The 15,603-nt window shown below is 41.7% G+C and overlaps 1 protein-coding gene across 8 annotated transcripts in view; it reads right to left on the reverse strand.

The window, feature by feature from the left end:
* The window catches only part of MICU3 (mitochondrial calcium uptake 3), a 149,468-nt gene extending 140,497 nt beyond the window's left edge, over positions 1-8,971 (reverse strand). For 3 of the 8 annotated variants that reach the window (XM_073341941.2, XM_073341937.2, XM_073341940.2), the window contains exon 1: positions 8,572-8,971. In XM_073341941.2, the coding sequence (XP_073198042.1) occupies positions 8,572-8,919 (348 nt within the window). In that variant the 5' untranslated portion in view covers positions 8,920-8,971. The remainder of the gene's footprint in view (positions 1-8,571) is intronic. The other 5 variants (XM_073341939.1, XM_073341942.1, XM_073341938.2 and 2 more) reach the window with 3 other exon arrangements.
* Positions 8,972-15,603: the final 6,632 nt, after the last annotated feature.

Below are 15,603 nucleotides of genomic sequence, written 5' to 3' on the forward strand. Positions count from 1 at the left end.
ATATCTGTTGGATGCGAACTATAAAATTTTGTCTTCTTGTGAAGCATATGAGCAAGTTAAAAGCCTGATAAAATTGGTTTATAGAATATGAGTGTCAAGGTCCTTCCCCACTCTGAACTCTAGGGTACAGATGTGGGGACCTGCATGAAAGACCCCCTAAGCTTATTTTTACCAGCTTAGGTTAAAAGCTGCCACCACCAAAGTGTCTAGCAAAATAACAGGGGAAGTGCCCACTTGGAAATGTCTCCCTCCTGCAAAATATCCCCCCAAGCACTACACCCCCTTTCCTGGGGAAGACTTGATAAAAATCCTCACCAATTTGCATAGATGAACACAGACCCAAACCCTTGGAACTTAAGAACAATGAAAAAGCAATCAGGTTCTTAAAAGAGAATTTTAATTAAAGAAAAAGTAAAAGAATCATCTCTGTAAAATCAGGATGGTAAATACCTTACAGGGTAATCAGATTCAAGACATAGAGAATCCCTCTAGGCAAAACCTTAAGTTACAAAAAGACACAAAACCAGGAATATACATTCCATTCAGCACAACTTATTTTATCAGCCATTTAAACAAAACAGAATCTAATGCATATTTAACTAGATTGCTTACTAACTCTTTACAGGAGTTCTTACCTGCATTCCTGCTCTGGTCCCAGCAAAAGCATCACACAGACAGAGAGGACCCTTTGTTCCCCGCCCCCCAGCTTTGAAAGTATCTTGTCTCCTCATTGGTCATTTTGGTTCAGGTGCCAGCGAGGTTATCTTAGCTTCTTAACCCTTTACAGGTGAAAGGGTTTTTCCTCTGGCCAGGAGGGATTTAAAGGTGGTTAGCCTTCCCTTTATATTTATGACAATGAGGATTCTTTTTGTTTATAATATTTTCCTCTGTGAATATGTAAGGTTTGATTCATATTTAATTTGATGCCCCCGTTGGGTCAGTGGCAGGGACTGAATTCAGGACTTCTGGATCTAAATGCATGAGCCATTACTACCTGTGCTAAAAGAATCACCTCTGTTAGCTCAAAGACTGTAGCCAACTCATAAGCCTGTGTGTCCAGCCACTCGACAGAGAACCACATTAAGTAAGCATGGGTTAGAGTTGTCTTAAAGAAACAACTGAAAAGCAGCTTTCTAATAAGAGACATATGGGAATGTGAGAGTACAAATCACATCTTAGAAGGATAAATGAAAAAATATCAATGGAGTTACTGAATTCAGTGAAGCCATCTTAACACACTTATGTTTCATATTCACTTAAACTCTGAATAGGATGAATACAACTCTAAAAGTTTAGTAAATATAAAACATAGCCCTCAGATGCTGAAAGAAAACAATGGTCTTGATGTTTATAAATACCTCAGTAAAGAATAACTGGAATATTTCTATCCCCAGTAATAGGGTGTGTCATAGCAATGAAGATCAACTGGGAGGTTTTTATGGTTAGTTCTTGGAATTCAATCCTCTGGGACCAACATCAGGCCTCTCTCAGGTGAGACACTCCACTTCTAGAACGTACACCCTCTTGGCAAGTCAGAAAGCCAGTCTAGGGAACTTAAAACCATAATAAACAATGAATGTTTAGATCCGAAGAGAGTGGTTTTAACCAAACCTATTATCGGTGGTTATGTAACTTGTTTCTAAAATCTGTATTGAAATAAGCATTTAGTGACGATAACTGGTTCTCTTAAAAACACTTTAGAAAAGAAAACACTTGTGTTTAATTTCCAGAACACTTAAACACCTACCTATGTGTGGTAATTTAAAAAAAAAAAATGGTGTCATCATGGAGCACTTCAATTTGGGATAAATATGTTGAAGGTCTTATATAGCAAGCAGTAAAATATCCAAATTACTAAAAGTTATAGATGAACTAACTATTTTGGATCTCATTATCCAGATGAAGACAGAGTTCCCACTAGACTGGAAATTGCTGGTTGCCTAGGAACCAGTGATCATGATCCAATTACATTGTGTATGGACAAACAGAGGACAGTCCCAACCACAAGATATACACTTAATGCTTCAGTTGAGGAAAATTATGAAGAATTTAGACAGAAAAATGTGAATGAAATTGGCAATTGTTTAAGAGTTTAGATGGCCCAAAAGCCACAAACCCACCATTGCAAAAGAGGACAATTTTGTTTAAAAATCCCATTCTGGTTACTAAGGGAAGTATATGTAGCAATTATAAATTTAACCTTTTTTCTTTTTGAAGTAGATGGCAAACAATATCAATTAGAAACTGTAAAATATATATTAAAAAAATCCATGGCTGGCATGGCAAAGGACAAGTGTGTTTGTTTTTTAAGTATATCAGAAACAAAAACAAACAAACAAAACTAACAATGGCATAGGCCCATTACCAGATGGAGATAGTAATTTGTTAATAACAATGCAGAAAAGGCAGAAGAGTTTAAGTATTTCTGTTCTGTATTTGGAAAGAATGACAATGACAGACTCATATCACAGCAGGATGAACTGCTTTCTAGTCCACTAACAAAGACACTGAACAGCATCTACTAGCGATAAACATTTGTAGTTCAGGAGCCCAGAAAACTTGCACGCAAGATACCTAAAAAAAAAGTTGGTGAAAGAACTCTGGCCCGTTGATTATGTTAATTTTTAATAACTCTTACAATACTGGGAAGTTCCAGAAGACTGAGAGACTGCTAATATGGTGCCAATATTCAAAAAGGGGAAGTGGGAAGCATAGGTAACTATAGGGTGGTTGGTCTAACACCACTCCCAGGCAAAATAATGGGAAAACAGATACAGAATTTAATCAGTAAAGAATTAAAGGATGGATATAGAATTAGTGCCCGTCAATATGGTTTTACTGACAACAGGTCTTGTCAAACAAACATTTTTTTCCTTCAGATTACAAGTTTTGCTGATAAAGGTGACTGCATAGAAGTAGACTTTTGTAGTACCACATGATATTTTGACTTAAAAGCTAGCACTATACAAGATCAATAGATCATATGCTAAATGTATTAAGAACTGGCTAACTGATAAATTGTACAAAGTAATCATCAGTGGGGAAAATAATCAAATGGGGGAGGGCAGTTTCTAGTGGGATTTTGCAGGGATCAGTTTTAGGCCCAACACTATTGAATATTTTCATCAATTATCTGGAAGTAAATATAAAGTCATTTCTGATCAAAATCTTCAGATGACAGACTGCCCGAGGGTAAATAATGATGAGAACAGGGCAATCACACAGAGCAATCTGGATCACTTCAGTCAGTACAGACCATGGGTTTACTGATAGACAGGATCAAAGTAGTAGCTGTCGGTTCACGAAGGCCAAGAGCTCTGTGAAACTGTTCGGCCAGTTCAGGGGCACTCCAGCTCTTCACTGAAGCAGTGGTTGCTTCGATGGAAACCAGAAGCTCTGTGAAACTGTTCAACCAGTTCAGGATCCTCTCTGAAGCAGCTGCCTTACTTTTTCTACTTCCTTGCTTTTGTGGTAGGTATGTCATGCATATAGCAAGCGTAACTCGCACACGGCATCATGTTTTTGTACTACAGTAACAATATAAGAATGCTATTTTATCCCAGGTGTTACATCTTAGAGAGGTATACTGACTCTTTGCTACCATATTTGTATAGCTTAATTAAGAGGAATAGTCATCTCAGTGAGGAAGGGTCCAGTAGTTAGTGCATTAGTCTGGGGCTTGAGAGACCCTGCTTCAATTCCCTGCTTTGCCACAAGTTTCCTGAGATAACCTTAGCAAGTCATTTAGTCTGTGCCTCAGTTCCCTCCTGTAAAAATGGGAATCCCTTTATCTCCTACATCACAGATACAGTAGAAACTGTGTGGTGCTCAGATACTACAGTAATGTGGGCCATAAAAGTACCTAAAATAGAGAGATCTCCACCCTAGAAACTTTTCAAAGTATATTTTTCTTTTCAGTCCAATAACCGCATCACATTATTAAATTCTATCAAGCTCTCAAAATGTTAGTATATAAGAATCATAACACAGCCAGTCACATTGGAGAAACCTTCTTCTCCAATGTTTCTAATACCTCATAACCCCTGCACTGGATGGAATCAAACTACTCAAAGACTGAAGGCTTACAGCTGTCCAAAAAGAAACAATGGTCACTACTCAACACTAGTCCAACCAGCTTTATGATGAAAATAAGTCTATATACAATATCATAAGCAGAGCTGGTAATGATGCATGTAGTTAAGGTTTGCAAACACTTCCCATTGTAAGACTTTGTTTCAATTGTTTGAAACTTTACCAAACTTTAACCTTTCAGGCTGAAATTTTCCATTGCAGGCGGAGGCCTCAAGCTGAGGTTTTTTAAGAAAGTTGCAGCAAAAGAATTGCTCAGTTATTTCCCAAAGTGGGATTGGAAAAAAATTAATTGTTTTGCCCATATTAAAAATCTCCCAACTCCTTTGTTGAAATGCTCTAGTAACTCCATGCTTTGGAGCAGGAACTTGAAGTTTGGAAGAGGGAGTCATCCCAGTGTCAACCTTTTTCTGTTGTTATGAAAAACTGATCAAGTTACGACCTTCGAAAAATCTCAAGTTGTACATGCTCAGTAAAGACTTGTCTGTCAGCTAAATTCTCAGAAGATGCCATCTGCACGAAGCATGCTCCAGCCCAGGTCTGCAGGGAATGAGAAAGATTTCCCTGCAATTCCTTCTCCTGGCTCCTGAAGGTCACTGTGGCACAGGACACTGAAACTGAAAGAAGAGACACCCTCTTTCCTGTGCTTTCACTGCTCTACGTGCTGACACCAGGGAGATTGGAACTGGCTGGTCAGAGAGGATGGGGGAAGTAATTTGGGAAGGGAAACTAAGAAGGGGAACCCAAGGAGGGAAGATCCAGAAGGGTCGGTCCTGGGGCCAGTTTTGTTCAATATCTTCATAAATGATCTGGAGGATGGTGTGGATTGCACTCTCAGCAAATTTGCGGATGATACTAAACTGGGAGGAGTGGTAGATACGCTGGAGGGGAGGGATAGGATACAGAAAGACCTAGACAAATTGGAGGATTGGGCCAAAAGAAATCTGATGAGGTTCAATAAGGATAAGTGCAGGGTCCTGCACTTAGGACGGAAGAACCCAATGCACAGCTACAGACTAGGGACCGAATGGCTGGGCAGCAGTTCTGCGGAAAAGGACCTAGGGGTGACAGTGGACGAGAAGCTGGATATGAGTCAGCAGTGTGCCCTTGTTGCCAAGAAGGCCAATGGCATTTTGGGATGTATAAGTAGGGGCATAGCGAGCAGATCGAGGGACGTGATCATTCCCCTCTATTTGACATTGGTGAGGCCTCATCTGGAGTACTGTGTCCAGTTTTGGGCCCCACACTTCAAGAAGGATGTGGATAAATTGGAGAGAGTCCAGCGAAGGGCAACAAAAATGATTAGGGGACTGGAACACATGAGTTATGAGGAGAGGCTGAGGGAGCTGGGATTGTTTAGCCTGCAGAAGAGAAGAATGAGGGGGGATTTGATAGCTGCTTTCAACTACCTGAAAGGGGGTTCCAAAGAGGATGACTCTAGACTGTTCTCAATGGTAGCAGATGACAGAACGAGGAGTAATGGTCTCAAGTTGCAGTGGGGGAGGTTTAGATTGGATATTAGGAAAAACTTTTTCACTAAGAGGGTGGTGAAACACTGGAATGCGTTACCTAGGGAGGTGGTAGAATCTCCTTCCTTAGAGGTTTTTAAGGTCAGGCTTGACAAAGCCCTGGCTGGGATGATTTAACTGGGAATTGGTCCTGCTTTGAGCAGGGGGTTGGACTAGATGACCTTCTGGGGTCCCTTCCAACCCTGATATTCTATGATTCTAAGATTGGGAAACTCATAGGGAGTACTGGGACTGGAAGGAGGCTCTGGAGAAAAGGGAGGAAAGACAGAAACAGGCTGGAGAGACAGGGTCAGAAGGGGTCAAATTGTGAGGTTGTCTGTGACCACTAGAGAACACTCCCCTCCGGAACCTGGATGGAACCCAAGATTCTTGAGTCTCATCATTCCTTTTCTTTCAGCAAATATTGTGAAACCCCAAGTATGTGTCTCAGCCCCTTCTAGTGGCTGGTCCACATGGAGGATGTCAACCTACTATGGCCATTAGTTTCTCTGTTAATTCAAGTGGCAGTGGCAATGGATCTAAACATTCCAACCCTGGTGATAAGTAATGTGGATGGCAATATGTCATCATGACAGAATTTTTGTTAGCTTTTAAAAAAGTTTAGGCATGGGGGCACACTTTCAAAGTGAAACCAAAATACTGAATAACTGCTCATTCAGTAAGCACCATCCAGCCTGCACAATGAATGAAGAAGGGATCCTGGGGAGGGGGCAGCAATGTAATCACAACGTATACCCACAAGTGGAGTGAACTCAGGTTACACAGGCAGCCTAACTCTTGAATTTCCCAACTTTTCAGTGCTTCACTTTACAACATTTACCATAGCTTAGTGTGTAAGATATATTAATACAGAAAAAACGTAATTATGAAGAAGTTAATTGTGTATAGCAAGCATACTTGATACAAACGCCCAAAAGCCAGGAAGTGAAAGTTAAGCCACCTAGCAGCACATATCCATTATTCTTCCACATACAGACACAAACCTAACCATCATAAGAACTACCATATACTGCAGATCACATACCGCAATTTTAACTCTGCCCTCTTTTAGCCCTTCTACACACACACCCCTTTAATATCTTTTCCTCTCAACACCAGTAGTTGTGGATGTTTGGTATACTACATGGGCGTCTTGGGAGAGAGTAGTTTGGTAAAGGGTTGGGTACAGAAGGGTGGTTAAAGGGTGTGATTGAAGGGTAGCAAGCCTCAGGTGGCAATTAGGTTATAAGCACTAAAAAATTTAAAAAGCAGACAAAACCCCAAGCAATTTTCCTACTTTAATTTTCCCCGTGCATCCTGTCTACAAGACTGTAAGCTCCTTAGGGGAGGGACTGTCTGTGTCAAATCACTTGTGTTAATAGTAAAAAAAAACAGTTTGTGAAAATGTGCTATGTTTTCTGATACGTCTTACAGTATAAAAATCATTCTATAATCAACATTTATGTCATTATGCACTAAACATGTCACTATGCCCCAGTTTTAGATATGATAGGGCAGTGGTTCTCAACCAGGGGTCTGTGGCCCACTGGGGAGCCTCGAGCAGGTTTCAGGGGAGCTGCCAAGCAGGGCCAGTTTTAGAATTGCTAGGGGCCAGGGCAGAAAGCTGAAGCCCCAACTTACAGGGCTGAAGCCCAGGGCCCTGAACCCTGTCACATGGGGCTGAAGTCAAAGCCTGAGCAACTTAGCTTTGCAGGGCCCATTGTGGTGTGGGGCCCTGGAATGGCCTTGCTCGCTACTCCCTAATGCCGGCTCTGGCCTTTATATGCAGAAAAAAGTTGTTGTGGCACATGTGGGCTGTGGATTTTTTATAGCATGTTGCGGGAAACAAAAAGATTGAGAACCCCTGTGATAGGGCATCTAATATCCAGGACTTCATAAATCAGTATTTTGAGAGACTCAACTTAAATTCCCTGCTTTGCCACATGTTTCCTGAGAGACCTGTGGCAAGTCATTTAGTCTGTGCCTCAGTTCCCCACCTATTTTCCATTACTGTACAGTTAGCCAGCACGTTAATCTGCAAAACATGACCAACTGTTATGCTAATTATATGTACAAAGCAGTATAAAATTATAATTTCTTATGCAGTTTGATATATCTTGTCAATTGCCATCTAAAGATATTATTGAATTAAAAAATTAATAGTTTTAACTAATAAGCAAACAATGCAAAAATTTTGTTTCAATCAGCTGGAGTTCCATTTGTAGCACAATACACTTTTTAAATCAAGCTGGATGAAATGAACCATCTGATTTAATAATGATAGTTCCACACTGTGAAAAACAGTAAATGGTCCCTTTGACAGCAAATCCAAAATTGAGGAGTGGTTGTTATAGCATACTTCTTGTCATCTATTATTAAATAACTGTATTGCACAATGCAGGAGGAAACAAACAGATTGTTTACACATCTTTTACACTTCTGTTTTTGTATTTTAACTTTCTGCCTGATCCGACAGACAGGGCAAGTCCAAGCACTTGTCCCATGCAGATGGACCCAATTAGGAGAAAGTGACACTGACAGCATTTGGCACATAGTCAAACGCACAAGATATTCACACTGAAAAGACAGAGCGGAAACTATTTCTCTCTCTCCAGTCTTTCGGTCAGCCACCTGCGGGGTTAAGTTCTCAGACAAGAAGCTCGGTTGTGAGCATGACAGCATCCCTTTAAGGTACAATGGACACGAGTTTTGGACCTGAAACTGTGTTTCCCTAAATCTTGCCCCTGACTCGCCTATATAAGTCTACACGGGGGGCACAATCCTAGGGGCGCGCCACACACAGGTGCCAAACCGCTGGGCACCACCGCACCTCTGCTCATCCCCCTGCTGGACACGGGCTGCCAGGGACCCCCGCCCCGGGGCGGGGAGCAGGGAGGCACCGGACCCCGAGCCAGAGACCAGCATCCCCCCTCCGGCCCGTTATCCGCTCCCGGCTCGGCGCTCACACACCTACCGTCTCCTTGGCAGCCGCCGCTACGGGGATGGGCAGCAGCCCCCGGGCCGGGTCGGGCTCTCCGGCTCCTGCGGGTCGGCGCTCGGCGGCTGTCTGCGCCCCACGGGGCCGGGGGGGCTCCGGCAGCCGCCCGACCCGGCGCTCATAGAGCCGGTAGCCCAGGTAACAGGCGAGAGCCCCCCCGGCCGCCCCCGCCGCCATGCCCAGCTCCCCCCGCCGGCCCGGCCCCGCCGCCTCCTGCCCCGCGCCGGCCCTCAGGGACCTGGCCAGCTCCGGCCCGCCGGGCAGGGAGCAGGAGTGCGGGGGACCCAGCAGGCGCCACCGCAGAAGGCTCCGCAGGGCGGCCATGGCCGCAGCTCAGCCCGAGTGACGGGCAGAGCGAGCCGGGGGAGAGGAGCCGGCAGAAACCTCGCGAGAGGGCGGGGGGAGCGACGCGAGACTCCCTTCATCCCAACCCCTTCCCCAGTCCCTCCACCGTCTGCACCTCATCCCCGCCTCGCCCTCATTCTCTGCCCCCGTCCCCTCTCCTAGTCCTCTGTCCCTCCTGCCCAGCCTCCTTCCCCCGCACGTCCCAGCCCCTGGCCTCCCTTCGCCATTGCCCCCTCCTGTCATCTAGCCCGTCCAACCCCCTCCTCTGCCTCACGCCTTACCCCGCCTGCCCCATCCCCTCATCCTCTGCTTGTGCCACCCCCACAGTCTGGGGGAGTTCACCGCCAGTATTGAGCACTGAGCCTGCCTCTGCAGCTGTTGTAAGACCTGCTTCCTCACCAACCTTGCTTACAGTGTAGTGTATCTGACGGCCTAAATGAAGTTTGTTGGCGTTCCCAGGCAGGTAGTTCTCAGTGGACAAGAGTCCACACTACAGAAGCCACCATCGCAGCCCGCAGCAGAGCATTGTGTGTGTACACTGAAGTTCTCCATCCTTCAAACAAGTAGTCCCTCTAGGGCAGATGTAAGGCACTTTGATGGGCCAATTTTGGCAAGCTTGGAGTGCCACTTCCCATTCTGTACATAAATAAGCCTTCAGTCGTGGCCATCAATCTGCCACCTTCCACCAGCATGACATAATTCTTATTTAAAATAAATGAACACACATTGTGAGGATATTGTATAATCTCCTTATGAACTGTGCATAGCCATACTACATGGGTTGTTTGATCTAGTCTGATCATGCAGAACATGGTTGAGCCTGGACAGTATATGAATTGGAGACCAACAAGGAAAACATGTGAAATGAAATCCAGTCTAGTGATTTTGGGCACTCATGAGTTTTAAGTTTCTCAGACTCATGTCAGTAACCTCCTGCTACCACACTGTACTAACCTGAATGGAACTATACCCATATTCATCAGCCCAGTAATCCAATAGGTCATACAAAAATAAAAGGAGGACTTGTGGCACCTTAGAGACTAACAAATTTATTTGAGCATAAGCTTTCATGAGCTACTTCCGATGAAGTGAGCTGTAGCTCACTAACACATTTATTTGAGCATAAGCTTTCGTCTCTAAGGTGCCACAAATCCTCCTTTTCTTTTTGCAGATACAGACTAACACAGCTGCTACTCTGAAACCATACAAAAATAAGTACTTCTCAGCTTATACAAACTCCAAAATGTCTGAGGGCACTACAGTAATTCTAATTCATAGTATCACTTAGAATACCATGACTCAATTTATCTCTTATTTAACTCTTGACTTCATTGTTCTCAAGTGTTAGAATCAACAGAATGAAAAAATTGTTATAACTTTGGACAGTAGGTAGGAGCATTTTTATTCATATATTGCATGCAAGTTTATGTAGGGAAAGGCATGCCACCTAAACAGACCTAGGTCTCAAGATTAAGTGTCATACTGCTGTGGAGTAATACTTAGATTTCAGTGACTGTGGTTCCAATCCAAACCTCATTGAAGGCAATGGGAGTCTTTCCAGTCACTTCACTAGACCGCCAGAATCTGTGACTACACTATGGTGCAGATAAATAAATGTGTTACTTAACACCATCCAAATCCTTTCTGTGCCTACTCTTAAAATCAATTGCTCTATCCAATTACCCAACAATGTTCTGTTGACACCTGAGGACAGAGTCCATAAACCAAATTATATTAAATATTTGAGGCTTATTTAATTTAGAAAATAAAAGAGTGATCATCAAGGTAGGTAAGAGTTAAATAGAGTATATTTGGCTGAGTCTAAAAAAATAGAGGAGAAACCTAATTTGCTTAGGCAAAACAACTTTGGGTTACTAGTAGAAAATTGTACTTAAAGGATATCTAGAAAAAGGCATTTCTTTATACCTACTGATAAACCTACCTGTAGGGTCAATGGTCCATTGTAAGACTGGCTGAAATTTTCAGAGTTGGGTGTCTAAAATTAAGCTTCTAAATCCATAGATTTGGAAATCTAACTCTGAAAATTAAGCTACTTTAATTACATAAATATGGACTTCACAGTCCAACTTTAGGGACCCCCATGGTCCTGTAGTCACCAACCATAGTACTCCATTATGTCAGGGTGCAACGCTGCAAGGGCTCCTCATCTCCAGCACCTCCCGCTGGCCATCTTCTCACCAAGTCTTCCATGGCTCAGCATAAAATTCAGTTCCTTTCCAGATAACAAGAAGATCCAACTGGAAAGTTCACAAAACATCATAACACAAAAGAGCCTGCAGCCCCCTTTTAGGCTATTCCTCAGCTCATCCTTTGTGGTCAGCCTTCACCCCCATCTTGGGCTCAATATTCCTTCCATTAGGCTTGCATACCGCTTCCTCAGAAGCTGGTAAGGGAACCCAGGCCCACCTTCTACTCTAGGTTCCATCTCAAGTACCTCATATTACACAGCTAGGTCTGCTTTTTCAGACATGCGACTGTTTCCCTGGGCCACTTCCTACCTCTAAGCTCCCTTGTGTTGCTTCTCCACAGCATGTGCTTAATACATCCTCCCTTTGGTTCTGAACCAGGCTTCTCCCCAGGTCCTCTCAGCTTTTTCTTTCTCCGTTGAACTAACCACTTCCACCTCTCTCAGGTTCCACTAAAGTGCTCTTACTGACCCTATCTCAGGGCCTGCCCCCACAGAAGCCTAACTTATTCCTTGTGGATTCTCCTACCTGGCTTCTTACCAGTTTAAGTCCTATTTCAAGGCTTTTCTTCCACGACAGCCTGACCTGCTCTCTGTGAGTTTCTCTCCACAGGCACATCTTGCCACCTCTGCAGTCTCTCCCCCAGTGAGTTCCCTCAGCTTTCCTATCAGGCTCTGGTGCCTAATGATTTTTATCTAGCTCTGTCCCTTCTGTCAGAGAGGCAATCAATCAATCACAGAGGCACTAACTGGCTTGTCAATCAAGTGATGGGAGTAAGCCCCATCACAGGACCTAATTAAGAAAATTTTGTCCTGTCCTTTCCAAATCTATCTCATTGATCATGTGAAATGGTCCTTCAATCAGTCAAATGTTATATCTTTCTGACTGTCTAGTTTTAAAATCCAATTTCAAATGAACCTTTCGTGAACATAGTACTGCCAGTAAACCCATTTGATGTGTGACTCATTAATCACCCAATCCCCAAAAGTGTATGGACCATGAGTTATCTTACCATTGCATATTGTTTCCTTGAAACTGGCATCTTTAGACAGGAATTTGACTTTTCAGTAGCACCTTCAGGCTAATCTTTTGTTCAGTTCAAAAAGCCCAGTACACATCTGTAACTACTTGTGTCTGAGTATGTTCCTCAGACCCTCCCTGGTGAGGTGTCTGCTTAGGAACACGTGTGGAGACTATTCTTATAGGAAGTTTAAGATTCCAAGTTAGCTGCAGATCTGATCTGCCCTGATTCAGACCACCTAATTTAAATAAAATAAAATAAAGTCTTCCAATGTCATTGTTAAAGAACTTGTTTAAAAGCTCCTGAACAGGCCATTTAAACACATGTTGGTAGATATATCAATATATATGCAAAAGTTGACCTCTCATCTGAATATAGACATGTGCCCTCCATCTATCTTTTCTTTTCCACTCCACTTATATGGGAACTACTCATATGTATCCAGAGAAGATTGGACCTAACAGCCACATATCTTTAAAAAGCAATTAATTTCTCTCTTCCTTTAAAAAAAATCAAATAAAACAGAAATTCCATCCTATGGGAAATTTTGAAATTTCAGCATTTGTTTTTGTCCTCAATCAGGTTGAAAAGTCAAAATATTAAAATGTTTTGAGGAACAAAAAATTCTGAAAAAATTTAATACAGAAATATTGATATGTTTAATTTCAACATTTTGGAGAGAAAAAAAAAACATTTTGATTTTCCTAATCAAAATGTTTGATTTTTGGTTTGCCAACCTGAACTTGTTTTGATTCAGGCTGACAGTAATCTCTGCATCTGCCTGAGCTGCTGCAGAACCTTATGGGAGCTGTAGTTCCATTGTTCATGTCCCCATTCTCCTCCATGGGTCCAGCTCCCCACCTACAGCACATCTCCCATGATGCCCTCAGCAGTCAAATAAAACACTAGATCTCTGAGCAGAAGAGTCTAAAGCACAAAATCATCATAACAGTTATCAAATTATACTGGAAGAAATACATAGAAAGTAAAGGGTAGAATAGGTAGTTTTAAAAATCTGCATTAAAACATATATAAATTATGCATGCGATGAACTGATTTGTGCTACTAATGTGGTGCTCAGTACACAGTACACTTTGTACGGTATGTAATGAACTGAAGTTTTTCTTGCAAAGTTGGTTATATTTTTAGGTATTATGGGCCTCAATCAGATCTCACTGTTTTTATATCTGTTTTATCCCATTGACCTGAGTGGGTTATTCCTGATTTAAGTAAAAGCTGAAGAAGGCTCACATTTTGTAGATACCTCTTTGTCAGCAGTAGGGCTGGTTGAAAGTTTTCCATCAAATCTGTTTTTCTATGGAAAATTTTATTTTTGACAAAATGAAAATTTTCATGAAAACCATCGGCTTTTACAGAAAATTTCAATTTTTCATAGAAAAATGGAAAGCCTGAAAACAAAAATATGTTCATTTTGGCTGAAAACCAAAATATTTTGACTCTGAAATACCACTTCAGTGCCTCGTGGAAGTTGTAGTTTGAGTTCCTCATGCTCCTATTCTCCTCTATGAGCCTGGCTCCCCAGCTGGACTATTTGTTCTATGAGGTAGGCAACCATTTGAATGCACCATCTCCCCATAGCAGACCATAGTGCATCTTGGAAGATGTAGGTAGTCTGACCGGGGAGCCCAGCCTATAGAGGCAAATGGGACCATGAGGCACCCAAACTACCATTACGATCAATCACCATGGTAATATTTCAAAATCTAAATATAGTAGAACCTCAGACATACAAACACCAGAGTTATGAACTGACCAGTCAACCACACACTTCATTTTGAACCAGAAGTACGCAAACATGTAGCAGAGACAAACAAACAAACAAAGAACCAAACAAAAAAACAGCAAATACTGTACAACACAGTACTGTTAAATGTAAACTACTAAAAATAAAGGGAAAGCTTAAAAAAAAGATTTGACAAGGTAAGGAAACTATTTCTGTGCTTGTTTCATTTAAATTAAGATGGCTAAAAGCAGCATTTTTCTTCTGCATAGTAGTTTCAAAGGTGTATTAAGTCAATGCTCAGTTATAAACTTTTGAAAGAACAACTATAATGTTTTGTTCAGAGTTACAAACATTTCAGAGTTATGAACAACCTCCATCCTGAGGTGTTCATAACTCTGAGGTTCCACTGTATTGTGTTTTATGGCCAAAATATTTTTGCCAAATATTTAATCAGAAAAACTAAATAAATATTTTGAATTTTGGCCAAAATATTTAGTTTTTATGATGAACTATTTTGGTTTTTAATTTTTCACCTGATACATTTCTGCAGAAAAATTCAATGAAAACCGTTTTTCTCCATTTTTTGTAATTTTTTTCTGTGGAAACCTGCCACCTGCCCACCCATTTTCCAGCCAACTCTAGTCAACATACTGATTTTGTTTAGATTTTGTAGAATTGTAGATTTTAAGGATGGAAGGCACCATTATGATTAACAAGTCTAAACTTCTGCATAACACAAACCATAGACTTTCACTAAGTGATTCCTGCATCAAAAGTATAGCTTCTGATTGAGTTAGAGCATTTAGAAATGCAATCTTGATTTAAAGACTTAAGGTGATGGAGAATCCACCACATCTATAGATAAAGTTGTCCCAGTGGTTAATTACTCTCACTGTTTAAAAAAATTGCTTGAAATTGCTAGTCTGTGTCTGGTTTGCGCTTCTAGCCACTGGGTCTTGTCATGCCTTGGTCTGCTAAATTAAAGAGCCCACTATTATCAGAAAGCTGCTCTTCATGTAGGTACTTGTAGACCGTGATGAGGTCATCTCTTAATGTTCTCTTGAATAAATTAAATAGATTGAGTTTTTAGTCTGTCACTCTAAGGCAGGTTTTCTGCACCTCAAGTTATTCTTGAAGTTATTCTCTTCTGAACCCCTTTTTCAGTTTGTCAATGTCCTATTTAAAATGTAGACACCAGATCTGGTAACAGTCATAGTTTAGCTATTGCCACATGCAGTGGTAATAATACCTACCTACTTCTACTCAATATTCCCTTCCTTATGTATCTAAGAATCACATTCACCCTCTTAGCCAGTCCATCCAACTGTGAGCTTGTGTGCACCATGATCCTTAAGTCTTCTTTTTTTGTCATTGCTTTCCAGAATGGTTACCCATATTTCAAATATCGCCCTTAGTATTCTCCCAAAGTTCATATATACACACGCTCAATGTATTTCATATATTAATATGGTCTTAAAAATGGTTTTGTGTGTGTGTCTGTGTGTGAAACAGATGTTACATTTTATATGTTTTGTACAGATTCATTTGTTGTAGAACTTATAGGGAAAGTGTTGCTGTATGTACTCAGAGCAGTGCACAACCCAAGGAAAGATCTGACCCCCACCAAAGAGCCCAACAGATCGCCAAGGGATATCCAAGCCCCCTTGAAAGAGAGCCAAGACCAAGGAGTT

This window comes from Lepidochelys kempii, chromosome 4 (assembly GCF_965140285.1).
Source record: "Lepidochelys kempii isolate rLepKem1 chromosome 4, rLepKem1.hap1, whole genome shotgun sequence".
Taxonomy (NCBI): domain Eukaryota; kingdom Metazoa; phylum Chordata; order Testudines; family Cheloniidae; genus Lepidochelys; species Lepidochelys kempii.